At 47.8% G+C, this 15,249-nt stretch overlaps 1 protein-coding gene across 2 annotated transcripts in view; it reads right to left on the minus strand.

Annotated features, from left to right (window-relative positions):
- Nucleotides 1-4,721: 4,721 nt before the first annotated feature.
- The window catches only part of SCARA5 (scavenger receptor class A member 5), a 117,616-nt gene continuing 107,088 nt past the window's right edge, over nt 4,722-15,249 (minus strand). For both annotated transcript variants that reach the window (XM_060155758.1, XM_060155759.1), the window contains exon 9: nt 4,722-7,140. In XM_060155758.1, the coding sequence (XP_060011741.1) occupies nt 7,004-7,140 (137 nt within the window). In that variant the 3' untranslated portion in view covers nt 4,722-7,003. The remainder of the gene's footprint in view (nt 7,141-15,249) is intronic.

A 15,249-nucleotide genomic window follows, 5' to 3' on the forward strand; every position in this document is an offset into this window, starting at 1 on the left:
TCAGACGTCAGAATGAGAGACTGCATGTTTACATCTCTTTCTGTCTCATAGTTATTCATTCGTGCATTTAACTCGTACTAATTCTAACAGCTTGTTCATAGTCTAAGTTTTCTGTGTGTATATGATCATGTTTCCTATGTATATCACCTGCAAGTGCTTAGTTTTGTTTCTTCCTTTCCACTCCTCACACTTTTAATTTCTTTTTCTTTTCTTATTGTGCAGGTCAAGATGGCTGGCACATTGCTGAAAGGTAGCAGAGCTGGCTGGCATTTTTAATCTTGTTTCTGATGTTTGAAAGGAAAGTTGCTGATATTTACATGTAAGTATCTTTGCTACATGCTGATATTTACATGTAAGTATAGTTGTTACATGTCTTGTAAGTATATTTGTTTATGAGGAATTCCTGTCTATCCTTATTTGCAAAGAGTTTTTATTATTAATGAATACTGAATTTTCATTTATTGAGATAACCATTTACTCTTTCTCCTTTAACCTGGTAATGATTTACATTAGTAGATTTTCCAATGTTAAACCAAGTTTGCATTCCTAGGATAAATCCATCTTGGCATGTCGGACAATGCTTTTTATACTTTGCTGGATTCCATTTGCTAATACGATGTTTAGGGTTTTTGCATCTATGTTGATGGCTGAGATTGGCCTATAATTTTTCCTTTTTTATGTGTTTTTTCTTCTTTTGTTATGGAGGTCATTCACGTTTCATATAATGAGTTTCATAAAATTATCTTTCTCTATCATCAGGAAATATTTGTGTAAGATTCCCACACTCTGTTCTTTGAATGTTTGGTACAGCTTATCTGTTCAACCACCTGCAGATTCTATTTCTTTCAATGTCATTGCAATATACACTACTATCTATAAAATAGATAACTAATGAGAACCTACTGTGTAGCACAGGGAACTCTATTCAATGCTCTGCGGTGACCTAAACGGGAAGGAAGTCCAAAAAAGAGTGGATTTATGTATACATATAACGCATTCACTTTGCTGTACAGCAGAAGCTAACACAACCTTGTAAAGCAACTATACTCCAATAAAAAAAAAATTTTAAAAAAGTCATTGCACTAATTCAAGTTCTTGGTGCCATTTTGGCATTTAAAAATTACCTGTGGGCTTCCCTGGCGGCGCAGTGGTTGAGAGTCCGCCTGCCGATGCAGGGGACACGGGTTTGTGCCCTGGTCCGGGAAGATCCCACATGCCGCGGAGCGGCTGGGCCCGTGAGCCATGGCCGCTGAGCCTGCGCATCCGGAGCCTGTGCTCCGCAACGGGAGAGGCCACAACAGTGAGAGGCCCGCGTAACCCCCCCCCCCAAAAAAAAAAAAATTACCTGTGATGTCACTTCAATTTTCATCTAAATTTCATCTAAGTTTTCAAAAAATTCATAGACATAAAGTTGTTTATAATATTCTCTTGTTTTCTTTTTATTCTCTGCTACGTCTCTACTTTGTCCTTGTTTACATTCCTAACATATTCTTTGTTTCACCTCTTTTTCTTCTTGATCAGTTTTGCCTCAAATCTATCAACATTATTTGTCTTTTTAAACTTCCAGCTTTGGCTCTGTTCATCCACAATTATGTCCATTGTTCACAATTTATCTATCCATTCACCTGTTGCTGGGCACTGATGGACACACAAAAAAATACATTTTTGTGTATTAGAAATAAAGCTTCTATGAACATTAATACATCAGGTCTTTGTGTGAACACGTGCTTTTATTTCTCTTCCATAAACACCTACGACTGAAATGGCTAGATTGTATGGCAGGTATATAAGTAACCTTATAGAATTCTAGTACTATCATTGCTTGTGTTACATAGAGTGTAGTGTTTAAGACTTCTCGGATTCAAGTCCTAACTTCTTCATTTACTGTGGGATCTTCTCAGTGCCCGAGTCTCCCCCACAGAACTGGAATGATTAGAACAGAACCAGTGGTTGTAAAGATTGAAGGAGTTCATTCTTGTAAAGCCCGAAGAACCTGTCCCACGTTAAATGCTAAAGGGATGTTAGCTATTGTTTCTGCTTATGTACTGCTATTTGGAATGAACGGGCATGTGTACTTAGTGTTCAATCATCCTCATTTCCTATTTGCTGATTATTTGCATAATCAGAGCCACCTATGCTGTTGTTAACGCATTAGCAATGAAGATGATTTTTTTAAAAAACAATTGAGCTATTTGTGTTTTGTATAAGTAGCATGGCAGGCAACCACTGTTCCCTCACCTGGGCATTTCCTGTTGTTAGATATTATTGTTCTTGTGTGGTTAATGTTATACTGAAAGCCTGTGAAAAGGATATAAGAGCTAGAAGGTAAGCTCCCTGAGGGCAGGGACCAAATCAGTCTGGTCCTATATCTCCTATACCTGGTCTGGGCCTCACACGTGGCAGAGACTCAATAATTATGGATTAAGTGAACATGCAGATGAAAGGAAGGGCAAGAACTTTGTCAGAACCATTGCCCTGGGTTTCCACCGGCAGAGAAAGGTGATCCGTTGTACCTGTTAAAGTGATCTGTATCCGTCAGCAGCAGAAGGATGAGGTCTTCCCCTGGGCCCAGAATGAGCTCGCAGTGACTGGAGGTCCTGGAGGCAACAGAGCCAGTGCACTCGTTTCTGCTTGTTGAGGAGAACAAGATGGGAAATGAGAAAGCACCCATGATGTAGACACAGGCAGGGGCTGAGAGGGAAAGCGGGCCAGGCAAGGAGCCAGGACATTTTTACCGGCTCTTGGGGACCACAACTCAAGTAGTTTTTGAAGGATCTAAGACTTCCGTTTTGGAGACTTGTCTGTTTGAAAGCTGTTTGTCTCTTTCTGAAATTACTTCCTCGTTGCTCATCCTTAGTTTAACTGGGCCAAGTACTGAGGAGAAGCATGCAAGCAGCCCCGGGGAGCTGACCTTTGGAAGGAGTCTGTGCGGTCGGGGGCCGTGAGAGAAGGTGACAGGGAAGCCCTCTCCCCACCTGGAGAGCCTCTTTCCAGAACTAGTCTCCACCAGATCCTCATGTCGTGCTGAGTTCTAACCACGAAGTCTCTTCCCTTATGATTCTCTCCCACCAGAAAATACCCACAGGGCAGACTTCTGCTTTGGGCCATGAGAGAGTCCTTACCAGAATCATCCTCCTTCTGTCATAACTAGAAAATTGTCCAAAATACTTGATAAAATATTTTCAGACTTTGGACCACAGGTAGCATAAGTCTTTGCTCCTTGAGAAAAAGATAGCAAGTGAGGTGAGCCTCCCCTGGCCTAGGTTCCCTGCTGACTGCGGCCAAGTGGCAAACTCGCAGAGGTGAGGAGAATTGAAGACTGGGTAGGCCAAGGTGGCTGGAATTTGCAGGGCACAGTATCCGAGAGTACGGAGCTACGCAGAGTAATTTCCAGAAAGGTGTATAGGGTTCCCTTGAGTTGTCCGCTGAATACCAATCTGTGTGAACCCCAGGAGGCCAGCTAGAACAACTTCTGAGGAAGGCATCATTACCAGAGCTCATACAGAGCTGGGGCTCGTTCAAGTTCCCTCCAGCCGGGGTGGGAGGATGACCTGGGGGACGGGGGGTCCTCCCAGAAAGCTCCTTAGCCTATTCTAACTGGGGGCTGAGCTGGTGGAGAGGATTCGATAACAAAGCTCCAGTCAGTCAGAACCCATCTCGGCTCCCAGAAGCGAAAGGTGGAGGAGAAGGAGAGGAAAAGGAAGGGAAAGATGTTCCATGGAGGGTTGAAGGGAGAGCGCTTCTCATATGGAGGGTTGAAGGGAGAGCGCTTCTAAGAAGAGAAAGACAAGTGATTCACACAGCTGACATCTTACAGAAATGTTAGAGTAACTGTCAGAACACAATGTAGCTGAAGAAACCACGGTGCCTACGGTGGAGAACGGCGTAACTCCTTTCCATAATTCAAACCCACTACAGTGGTTGGCTTGACCACAACACGCGAAGGCGCCGAAGGTCAGTTCTCAGGTATCTGAGACCAGGGAAAAGCAGTGCCTTGTAGACATTAGAGCGGAGAAGAAGGGCCACCGCCGTTCTCCATGGGACTGAATATAGAACGGGAACCACAGTGATTTGGGGGTGGGTATCACTGGACTTTTTAGAGAAAACCAGGATGCCTCCTTTGTGCATTTCCAGAAAGTCCACTTTTCTCTGTTGACTTCCTTTGGCAAACTTTTATGGCCTACAGGAAGCTTGGGCCATTAGGTTTTCCCACAGGTGCAGCTATGAGTTTGTGGCCAGGACTAGGCGGTGACCTGGGCCATCCCCACACTCTCCCCGGGTCCTGTGCCTGGGAGTTCATACCTCTCACTGGGTGACGAGGCCCAGTGACGTCACAGACCTTGTACCAACTCCGGACGGTCTTCTTATCTGTGAATGGAACTCCAGATGAGAGCACATCCCCAAGTAAGAACTCTGGAGAAGTGAGGAAATAGGTGTTCTTTCCTTTAATGACTATGAAAGCAATTCTCTTACAAGCTGGGCCATGATTATTGTTCTGCTGCTTGGGACCCTTTCCTTAGGTTACCGAATAGGGCTTAAGACACCATGTGCCACCATGTTCTTGGTCTAGACTGTGGTTACTGACCTCTGGAAGTATTAAGACAGCTTCTCATAAGCCACCCATTCCACCAATTCCCGCTGAAAAATTATCAGACGATCCAATTTTCACCCGTCCTCCCCACGCTCACCGGGTTTTCATGAGAAAGAATATGAGGGGAAGCTTGTTAGCAACATGTTTTTAGCTTTATTGAAATTCTTTCTTATAAAAGGTCTGATGTATTTTAGGCCTGGCCTAATTTCCTTTAGTCCCTGAAATACAGGTCCATGGTTATTTTATTTCCATGTCCTCTTAAGTAGGAATGTAAACTAGTAGACTTTTATTTTAAGGTTCAGACACTTATCACCGTCGTTTTTCTTTGATGTAAAGCAAGACTTGTATTTTCCCGAATGAAAAGACCAAGTAAGAAAGTTATGTGGGTCTGCGTTGGTAGGATAACTGGATTCTTTGCCAGAACGGACTTGGGAATTTACATCGTTCAACGTGACATCTTTCCACCTTGAGTATTTTCTTTTTTAATGCAAAATTTGTGGTGTGCTGAGCTATTTATAGTAAAGAGTGCTGTGTTCATATATGCATACATATATTGGCTCTGGGAAAAGATGCATGAGTACATGCGTGTTATGTAAACATAGCAATTAGTCAGAAGGAGAGTCTCTGATCGTTGGGACATTAATGAATAATAAGCATATGGCTCGCAAAGAACAACCAATAGCACATATTGGTTCAGTTGTCAGCCAGGAACTTTGCTGGTCTCACACCCAGAGGGTCCCAGCTGTCACCTTCCCCAGGCAAGCGGTGCTCACCAGATAGGACAGGTGATTGTGTATCTGAGGCCTGACTGAGTTTGTGTCTCCCTCAAGGGAGGAGGGTCTGCGCTCACTTGCTACCATGTAGGTCCCCAGGCCTAGAACACATATATGGCCCAGTCTGACCTCCTCCTCGTGTCAAAAGCAGAATATGATCTCCCCATCACTAGGAAAGGGGTGCAGATTGAGGACTTGCAAAGGCCCACGGCCTCTTCTTCCCCCAGAGATTGTAGGGAATCCTCATTTCCTTTCAATCTTTTTTTTTCTTTTCATATTTATTTATTTGGTTGCAGTGGGTCTCAGTTGAGGCAGGCGGGCTCCTTAGTTGAGGCTCGTGGCCTCCTTAGTTGCGGCTCGCCGGCTCCTTAGTTGCGGCACGTGGGCTCCTTAGTTGCGGCATGCATGTGGGATCTAGTTCCCTGACCAGGGATCGAACCCGGGCCCCCTGCATTGGGAGCACGGAGTCTTAACCACTGTGCCACCAGGGAAGTCCCCTCCTTTCACTCTTATAGGCTCTGTCAGGACATGTGTTCTCCTGACCACAGGATGACACCCAAAGAGGCCTGGAAGGTTCCATACCATCACCTCCAAAGAGCTCCGAGACACAGGTGACATAGCTTCAACCCTGACTGCCAGATACCTGAGGGCTGATCTTGGTTTAACCCAGACAGCCCCCATGTCCCCCTCCAAATCAGCTTTCCTCCTGTGTGGATGGTTGCCCTGGGAGCCAGTCCTGTCCGACCTTGAACTCACACCCTGTGGGGTTTGGAGTATGTAACCTTCTAGTCACACCCATCCTGCACCCAAGCTTCTTGCTCGAGCCTGGCCAAGACACAGGAAAGTTCAGGTAGCAACACTGGTCTCAGTCATTCTCGATCTGACTAATAGGTCAGGTGAAGGGGTCAGTTGAATGCTACCTGGCGGTGACGTGGTACCCACACTAACGTGACTTATAGGAATGCTGCAAAGTAATAAACGAATTTAGCACCCAAGATACTATGTAATAGCACGCGTGGCAGTCACTCAATAAATGTTCCTTTCACTCCTCTTCTCTGAATCCAGACTGGTTCCTGCAGGAGACTCGCATTTCCCTCTGGCTCCTACAGCTGGCCTCTCCTCTATGTCAGTTCCCCCAACTAACAAACGCTGTGCAGAGGCAGAGTAAAGGGGGAAAATGAATCACTCAGTATTGTCTCTGGCTGGTCAAAACTCTTGGCCTGAGGTTTGGGAATAATCTGCAGAGTAAACGATCTGGGATGCCTCCCTCCCATCTTCACGGATGCATTTGTGGCCAACATTTATCTGTAACTCACAGACCACAGAGAGCATGGATACGGAGGCCTGACGCATGGTGTTTTAGAAGACTTGGCAAAACGGCGATCCAGTTGACCAGGGCTCCATGCAGGAACCCTGGTGGAAGGGAGAGACAGGCAGTAGATCCCAGAGTTGTGCTTTGGAAAAGATGTCCAAGGAGAGGAGGATGACAGGCCACCATGGGTCCTGGGATGGGAATCCAGGGGTCTGGGGGTGCTGGGCGGGGAGGCATGGGTCAGGGGAGCCCCGAGCGATGCCCCCACCCCAGGAATGCAGGAAGGAGGCTTGGCAGCTGGGTCCGGACCTTGGGCTGTGCCCACTGTCAGTGTCTCTTGCATGTCACTCCAGCATCCTCAGCGTGTCCGCAGTTTGTCACCCCCCATTTGGAGAAGCTGCAGCGGAAGATGCTCTCCTCCGTGCCCTTGCAGGCGACATCATCCATCCAAATCCTCCCTGTGCCTGTGGAGACAAGTCAACACGATTTCTTAGCGGAGATGCAGGAGGGCAGAACAGATAGGAACACTGCTGTCTGTCCTTGACCCGGCTGTCCCAAGCTCTGCTGTCAGTTCTCAAATCTAGTGGTTCCCATCTGCCTTCTCCATTCCACCAAGACCAAATACTTCTTTTCTAGCTCAGTTTCTTGAGGGCAGAATAAGAATAATTGACAGTGGAGACGGTGGTATTTACTGAGTAGCCCCTATGTGTCAGCATCTTACACATACGATCTTCATCCATTCTCACCGTGGTGCTGTGAGATAGCCATGAATAAACCCTTTTCCTAGATGGGAAAACTGAGGTTCAGATGGCAACTGGTGCAAGGTTGCTCAGCTTGTAAGTGGCAGAGTCTGAACTCAAGCCCAAGTCTTGCTGCCTCCCAGGCCATGCTTTATACGAGACACTTCATAGCTTTTGAGTTACGATATCTTGCGGCATTTGTTGATGCATATTCAGACGGGGCCTAATCAGAAGGACAGTGTTAGAGAGACGCTGGGTTGGACAGATCCAGTGCCCCATAAGTATCTCAAGTATGCCAGTACCAACATTACCTTCAATCTTTTGAAATTTAAAGCAGACGGTCTCTTTCTATGAGCTCAAAACATTGGTACTCGGAATGACAGGGGATCCCAGAATTTAACATTATAACCAGACATCTATGTAATGACAGGCAGAAGCATCCCTAACCACAAGTAATTAGGTCAAGTTCCCAAAATACAAGCTCCCTACGACAATGTAGCTGAGTTTTGCCTGTCTGTTCACTCAGTTCTTAAGGGGACCACCCGACTGGTCTGAAGATGCCCATGCAGGGGAGCCTTTAGCTGGCTTTCCCAAGATTGCACCTGAGTCTCAAGAGACATAGACTTGGCACTGAGGTCCCTTACTGAATGTCAAGGGAATAGGGCAGCTGGGTGAGGCTCCAAGGGAATGGAGAGGGCTCGTCTGGGGTCAGAGGGGTCAGTGGAGAGGGGAGAAGTCACCTAGAGCCCCCACTGATGAACGGGCAGGGCCATCACCCATGGTTCAGGTGGGCTCTCTGGGCTGATGGCCAAGGAAGGTCTCCAATGGCGGGAGCTCACTTGGGAGCCCTCTGGAAGGATGCCTGAGCTTTAGGGCTCCCCTCTCCCGTGGAAGCAGTAGCTTAGAGCTTCGCTGCACAAAGCGTGGTCCCGGACCAGTGGCATCAGCATTCCCCAGAGCTTGTCAAAACTGCAGAACCTCAGGCTCCACCCAACACCTACTGAATCCAAATCTACCTTTGAAGCAAGTGGTTCTGCATTGAAGTGTGAGAAGCAGAAATAGGTACAGCAGAAATAGGGCTTTACAATAAGTAGAATAAATCTCAGTTCAAGTCTCATTCCCATCTAGGAAGACCATTTCAGTTGTAAAACTGGGAAGGGATTCCCGAGATATGAGACTTTTCGTGCTAGAGCTGGGTAGGTTCTGGGTAAACCGGGATGGCTGGTCACTCCAGCACCCTGACTTGTTAGGTCTCTGAGCCGGAACCAAAAATCATGGGGTCAAAGGTCATAAACTGGGTTCCAACATTACTGACTGTGTCAACCTGGGCAAGTTCAACGAGGTAACATGTATTCCTGTATTTTGTTTTTTGTGTTTTTTGGGCCACACTGCATGGCATGTGGGATCTGAGTTCCCCAACCAGGGATGGAACCTGCACCCCCTGCACTGGAAGGGCGGGGTCTTAACCACTGGACCACTGGGGACGTCCCAAGAGAATATTTTTCTTATTTTTGGCCACACCATATGGCTTGTGGGATCTTAGCTCCCCGACCAGGGATTGAACCCGGGCCCTCGGCAGTGAGAGCACAGAGTCCTAACCCCCGGACCACCAGGGAATCCCCAGTTCCTGTATTTTAAAGGGCTTTCAGATGCACCAAAACCCTATACAAAAGGTAGCTCAGGGATTAGTACTGTCCCCTGACCCTACCCCCGTTTTCTCCCTGTCCCAACTCTCAGCAGCCAGACAACCTCTCCTTTTAGAGGAATTGTCAGGACTAATTCTTAAAACCCTTAAAACTGTCACTCACCCTTGGATTGCGTGGGAAACCCCTTTACAAAGAGCATCAAGGGAGCACCTAAACCATTTTGCTGCCCACGAAATCGACCGCATGAACTAAGTGGTTTGGACATATTTTTTATGCCGAGATGTTCAGCATCTGTTGTCATGGGAATACCAAGCAGTGAATTCAGGAACAGAGCTGGGAGGAGAGGCCTCCTTCTGCTGTCTCTTTGGATGTTATTTCTTCATCAGAGCCTCTTCCCTAGCCGGATACAGCGTGCCTCTTACACAATAAGCCCTCTGAAGCCGAGCAAAAATTCTCAGATTAAATGTCTCCTGGAAAACGCATCAGTTTACAAATTACCCTTCCTTGGGCTACAGGCCCAAGAGCTCTGTGGGATTAGTCACATCCAAAACAAATAAAGGAGCAAATGAAGGAGACCGACAAATACAGAACAGGCCCCAAGGTTACGAGCCCAAATGCATACACAGGATCACAAGACCCCAACCTCTAGCTGGTGTTTGGCTAGGGAGCTCTGGCTAACATCCAGTCACGGAAGAGCTAATAAAATGAGAAAAGCGTTGTTAAATCAGCAGCAGTGAGTATCTACAGTTCCTGGGACATCGCTGAAGGGCCTATGAACCCAAAGACCGTTTCTGCTCCTTGCCATGTCAGAGGAGCTAGCACTGTCATGACTCCAGGTACCAATCATCCTTTTAGCTTTAGAGCTGACACCTGATACTCAACGTGTGGCCCAAGGACCAGGAGATCAGTATCACCTGGGAGGTTGTTAGCAACACAGAGTCTCGGGCCCACCCGGACCCGAATCAGAGTCTGCATCTTAACAAGATCTCCTAGATTCAGGCATGCATTCAGGTCTGAAAAGCCCTGCTCTAGATTAGGTCTGCTCCTCCGCAGTCTTTCTGGGAGCTCCATAAGATGCCCCATCAGGTAAGCGGGAAAGGGGCTACTCTGCTCCCCACTGTACAATCAGAAAAATTAAACAACAGGGTGAGGTTTTTACCTTGAGGAGGAAAAACTGGGACGAGAGGCCAGGTCTTCTGACACTTAGAGCCGTTGGAAGGTGATATTGTTGGCATGCGTAAGTGGAGATTTTATTTTTTTGTTTTGTTTTGTTTTCGTTTTTTTTGGTGGTACGTGGGCCTCTCACCATTGTGGCCCCTCCCGTTGCGGAGCACAGGCTCCGGACGTGCAGGCTCAGCGGCCATGGTTCACAGGCCCAGCCGCTCCGCGGCATGTGGGATCTTCCCAGACCGGGGCATGAACCTGCATCCCCTGCATCGGCAGGCGGACTCTCAACCACTGCGCCACCAGGGAAGCCCCAACAAGTATTTAAGAGTCTACTCCATGCTCAGCACTATTCTTGGTGTAGGGACTACATCAATGAACAAAAAATGATTAAAGAAAAACACTGTCGGTGGGAATGTAAATGGGTGTAGTCACTGTGGAGAACAGTATGGAGATTTCTCAAAAAACTAAAAATAGAACTACTATATGACCCAGCAATCCCACTGATAGAAACCAAAAACCAAAAACACGAATTTGAAAGATACATGCACCCCAATGTTCATAGCAGCATTATTTACAATTGCCAAGATACGGAAGCAACCTAAGTGTGCATCACAGATGGATAGATTAAGAAGCTGTGGTATATATATACAATGGAATACTACTCAGCTATAAAAAAGAACGAAATGTTGCCATTTGCAGTAACACTGGTGAACTTGGAGGGCATTATTCTAAGTGAAATAAGTCAAACAGAGACAGACAAACACTGTATTATATCACTTATAAGTGGAATCTAAAAACTACAGCAAACTAGTGAATATAACGAAAAAGAAGCAGACTCACAGATATAGAGAACAAATTAGTCGTTACCAGTGGGAGGGGAGGGGCAATACAGGGGTGGGGAACAGGGAGGTGCAAACTATTGGCTGTAAGATAAGCTGAAGGATGTATTACTGGGTTGGCCAAAAAGTTCGTTCGGTTAGTGAAACCGTTGTTCAATAAAGTCCTTCGTGAACATGAAAAATGTCTTTCATTTTTACTTAAAACTGAACGAATTTTTTGGCCAGTCCAATATATAACATGGGGAGTAGAGCCAATATTTGGTTATAACTGTAAAGGGAAAGCAACATTTCAAAATTTTATAAAAACAAAACAAAAAAATCTCTGCTTCATGGGACAAACATTTGAGCTGCTGCATGTTTGAGTAATATTAATAGAAGGAATTGAGGTAGGAAGTAGATGGGCCCCTGGGCTGCACAGCTGGTGTTTGTCAAGGGCAGTAAAATTGAAGCTTTGTTCTCCCCCAGACACTCCAAGGACAAAGTTAGTGGCAAAAACTGAGCTCTGCTGAAGAGATAAGATGACTACTCCTGAGGTTAAGAAAAACTCCCTGACTGCACAGGCACATTAAGACTCCTTGGGGGGGTCAAAAAGGAGGGGGTGCCACCCCATAATAAGTGATGCCAAGACCCCCATCGGCCTCTGCAGTGGGATCCATCTTAGCAAAAAGTTAGCACGCATGTTGGGGAGAGTCCTAGGACAGGTCAGGCGTGGAATAAGAAACAAGAAATTGGCCAAAGGTAAACAAAGACCCGGAAGGACTGTCCTAAATAAATGATTTAGATCACCTCTTTACTGCGCTCATTAGAAGACGCCTACACCCTTTCTCTCCAGGTGTGTATTTCTGCCTTGCTTCAGTCTCTGACAAACAAACCATTTCTCTGTGTGCTCTCCCACTTGTTGTGCTGTGTCTCTAATAATAAACTTTGTACGTGCTTTTAGTTTTTGCCTCCTTGAAACACTCTGGCTTTCAAATGGGGGCAAGAGCCAGGGCCACTTAGCTTCTAGCCTCTGGCCCCTGGTGGTCCAGCGGCTGGGATTCCTGGTTTTCATCCAGGCTACCCAGGTTCAGTTCCTAGGCAGGGAACTAAGATCCTGCTTTAAGCCACCACTCACTGCTGTCACTCTGAGATCAGAATGAGTTACACTGATTCCTACAGGCTGCCATCTGAGCCTCACACAGGGACAGGCAGGATGGCTATCAAACAGATATTTAAGAGGTAGGAAAACTAAGGCTCCAGAAAGGTTAAGTGACCTGTCCCACGACTGTTAAAGGAATGAGATCATGACCCAGGCCACTGACGTCCTGCCAGTCCAGTCCCCGTTCCTTATAGAACCACATACACGGCACACAGCACAGATCACTAAACCGGGAGGCTGCAAACCCAATTTGACCTGCTGCCTGCTTTTGTAAATAAAGTTTTATTGGAACACAGAGCCTCCCTGCCCCCAGTCTGATTACATTTTGTCTGTAGTTGCTTTTATGCTACAACTACAGAGCTGAGTAGTTGTGAGAGCGACCATCGGGCCCAGAAAGCCCAAAATATTTACTCCCTGGCCCTTTAATGTTTGCTGACCCTTGCACTAAGCCACCTCCCAGTATTTGAATTTTATTTTAGAAAAAAAGGGCAAAACAATGCTAATCATATAATTAAAAGAGAACACTCCCAATTCTGTCCACCCACTCCCACCTACAAATCTGTATGCATTTGTACCCCTCCTCAGCTCCTTTTGTCTGTCTCAAAGAAAGATTTTCTTGGCGGGCTCAGGACTAATTTCCCAGCAGTGCTATGGTGGTCTCACGCCCTCCATCTCCTCCTGGACCCTTGCTCCAGCCATCACCCTCCATCTTCCTGATCTGCACTCATTCCCTCTCCAACAGCTCTTGGACCAATTTAAAATTAAAAAAAAAAAAAAAAATCTCCAAGTCGTTCTCATTTGGGTCTTTCCTTGCTTTTTTCCCAGGGAAACTGATAATTCAATTATTGAGCCCCGTCCAGGAAAACTTTTATAGTGCCAGACCACAGAGAGCATTGCCAGGGTGCGGCAGTTCCTTCTATGGCTCTGGGGAGGACGCAGGTTTGGCAGGCACAGAAGTTCCTTCCTCCCTTCTTCCCTCGCCCCCTCCTCCTGTCCCTCCTTCCTCCCTCCCACATTTATCCAGTACCTATCACGTCCCAGGCACAGTCCTGGGTTTCGGAGCTCTGGCCTCAAGGTGTTCCCACATACCCCAGCGATCAGGAGCATGTGAGAGGTACGCGCAGAAGATGCCACGGGAGCAGAGGGGGTATCTACATCATGGGCTGGGGTGGAAGAGCAAAGCTCCCCTCCGGAGGTGATCATTGAGCTGACTTTAAAAGCTGAGGAGGAATTAGCTAGGTGAAGAGGAGGGAAAGGCATTCCAGACCCAAGCAACAGCACGTGAGGGGATACGGAGCCGGGAAACAGCTGTGTGAGCTCAGAGGCTACACGTGGGCGCACGCAGCTAAGGGATGCGCCGTCAGAGGCGGGAGGTGTGTGAGGACTGGCCTTGGGCACTAAGCTAAGGAAACCAGATTTGATCCTGAGAGCAGGAAAGACCCACTGAGCATCGGGCAGGGGAGTGACAGAGGCAGGAGTGCATCTTAGAAAGATCCCTGGCAGCCAGGAGGGGGACAGGGGGCAGTAGCGTGGGAAGCAGCTCATGGAGGACGCCCCCATCTCCACCCAACAAGCAGCAAATAAATGTGCACCTCAGGGCCTGCACTGTGCTAACTGCTCCCCGTATGTGATCTCACTTCGAGTTTGCAATCATCCTGCAAAAGCGGAGGGACTGAAGCCTGGAGAGGTTGAGAAATCTGCTCCAGGTCACCAGCTAGTAAGTGGCACATATGGGATGCTAGGTTGGCTTTGACCCAGAGACTGAGCTCCTAGCCACTGCTCTACCCAGCCCAAGCTCCTAAGGCAAGAGCAGGGGGAACAGAGAGGAGGGGACAGAGTCAAGGGACCAGAGACGTTGACACTGGTAGCATTTGTTAAGACTCAGGGACCCAGCAGATAAGGGACACGGGAGTGGGTGAGGGTGCGAGAAGGGACGAGTCTGCAGTCCTGGCTGGCAGGGCAGGAAGCACAGCCGGAAGAGAAACAAGCGTGGATGGAGCGCGGGGCCAGGGGCTTGGGAGACTCCGTGAGGCGGAGGGCGAGCAGACTGGGATTGGGAATCGGGGCACCTGCATGACGCGAGGCTGTGGTCAGAGGGCCGTTGGGACCTGATGCAAACCCCGCCAGCTGCCAGGAGAGGCGGGCTTCCCCTCCCTCTGCCCCCAGCTGCTAGGGCAGCACAGCCCTTCCAACAGTTTAGAATCTGTGAACATGTCTGCCTCCCCCTCTAAACTGAATGTGCTGAGGTCAGAGACTAGGTTGACTCAACTCTGTGCCCCGGTGCTGAGCCTAGTGCCTGCCCATGGAAAGAGCCAGAAGCTGCAGCCGGGCTAGGAGGATGGGTGCCAGGCAAGCCCCATCCCTTCCCCGGCCCCCATTTCCCTCTGTGCACCCATGAGTGACACCTGGACTGCCTACCTGTCCAGGTCTCGAATATCACGTGACCTAAGTTATTGGATGATGATGGGAAAGTACGGTGCAAATTTGATGCTGATGTGGAAGCGAGCCTGGCTTCCCACTGACTGGTTTAAAGACTTGAGTGGTGGGAATTCCCTAGCAGTCCAGTGGTTAGGACTCGGCACTTTCGCTGCCGTGGACCCGGGTTCGATCCCTGGTCGGGAAACTAAGATCCCACAAGCCGTGCAATGCGGCCAAAAAAAAAAAATCCGGTGGCAATTGTAGAGCTTCCCTTCACACCATACAATACAAAAATCAAGGCAGGATGAAAGAGTTTTAGGCTAACCCTGCCCATGACATTCAAATGACCTAATGTGGCTTCACTAAAAGAGTTTACGATTTTTCCCCTCCAAAGGTTTACTTCCACTTATTAGGGAGAAGCCCTCACTGGAGCCAAAAAAGGAAAACGAGGACCGTTCCCACTGTTTCTGTTCCTCATGCAAACAGAAATGGCAGTTTTCCTTGAAGAAAACAGGCTGAGACCCAGCACAGAGCTTTAGATGGGAGGGAAGCGCTCTCCCCGCGTGGGCTGCCCTCCGTGGAGCTGGACCCTTTGAACTCCCCGCGCGCTGGCCTTGAAGTCGAG

Source organism: Lagenorhynchus albirostris, chromosome 7 (assembly GCF_949774975.1).
Source record: "Lagenorhynchus albirostris chromosome 7, mLagAlb1.1, whole genome shotgun sequence".
Classification (NCBI taxonomy): domain Eukaryota; kingdom Metazoa; phylum Chordata; class Mammalia; order Artiodactyla; family Delphinidae; genus Lagenorhynchus; species Lagenorhynchus albirostris.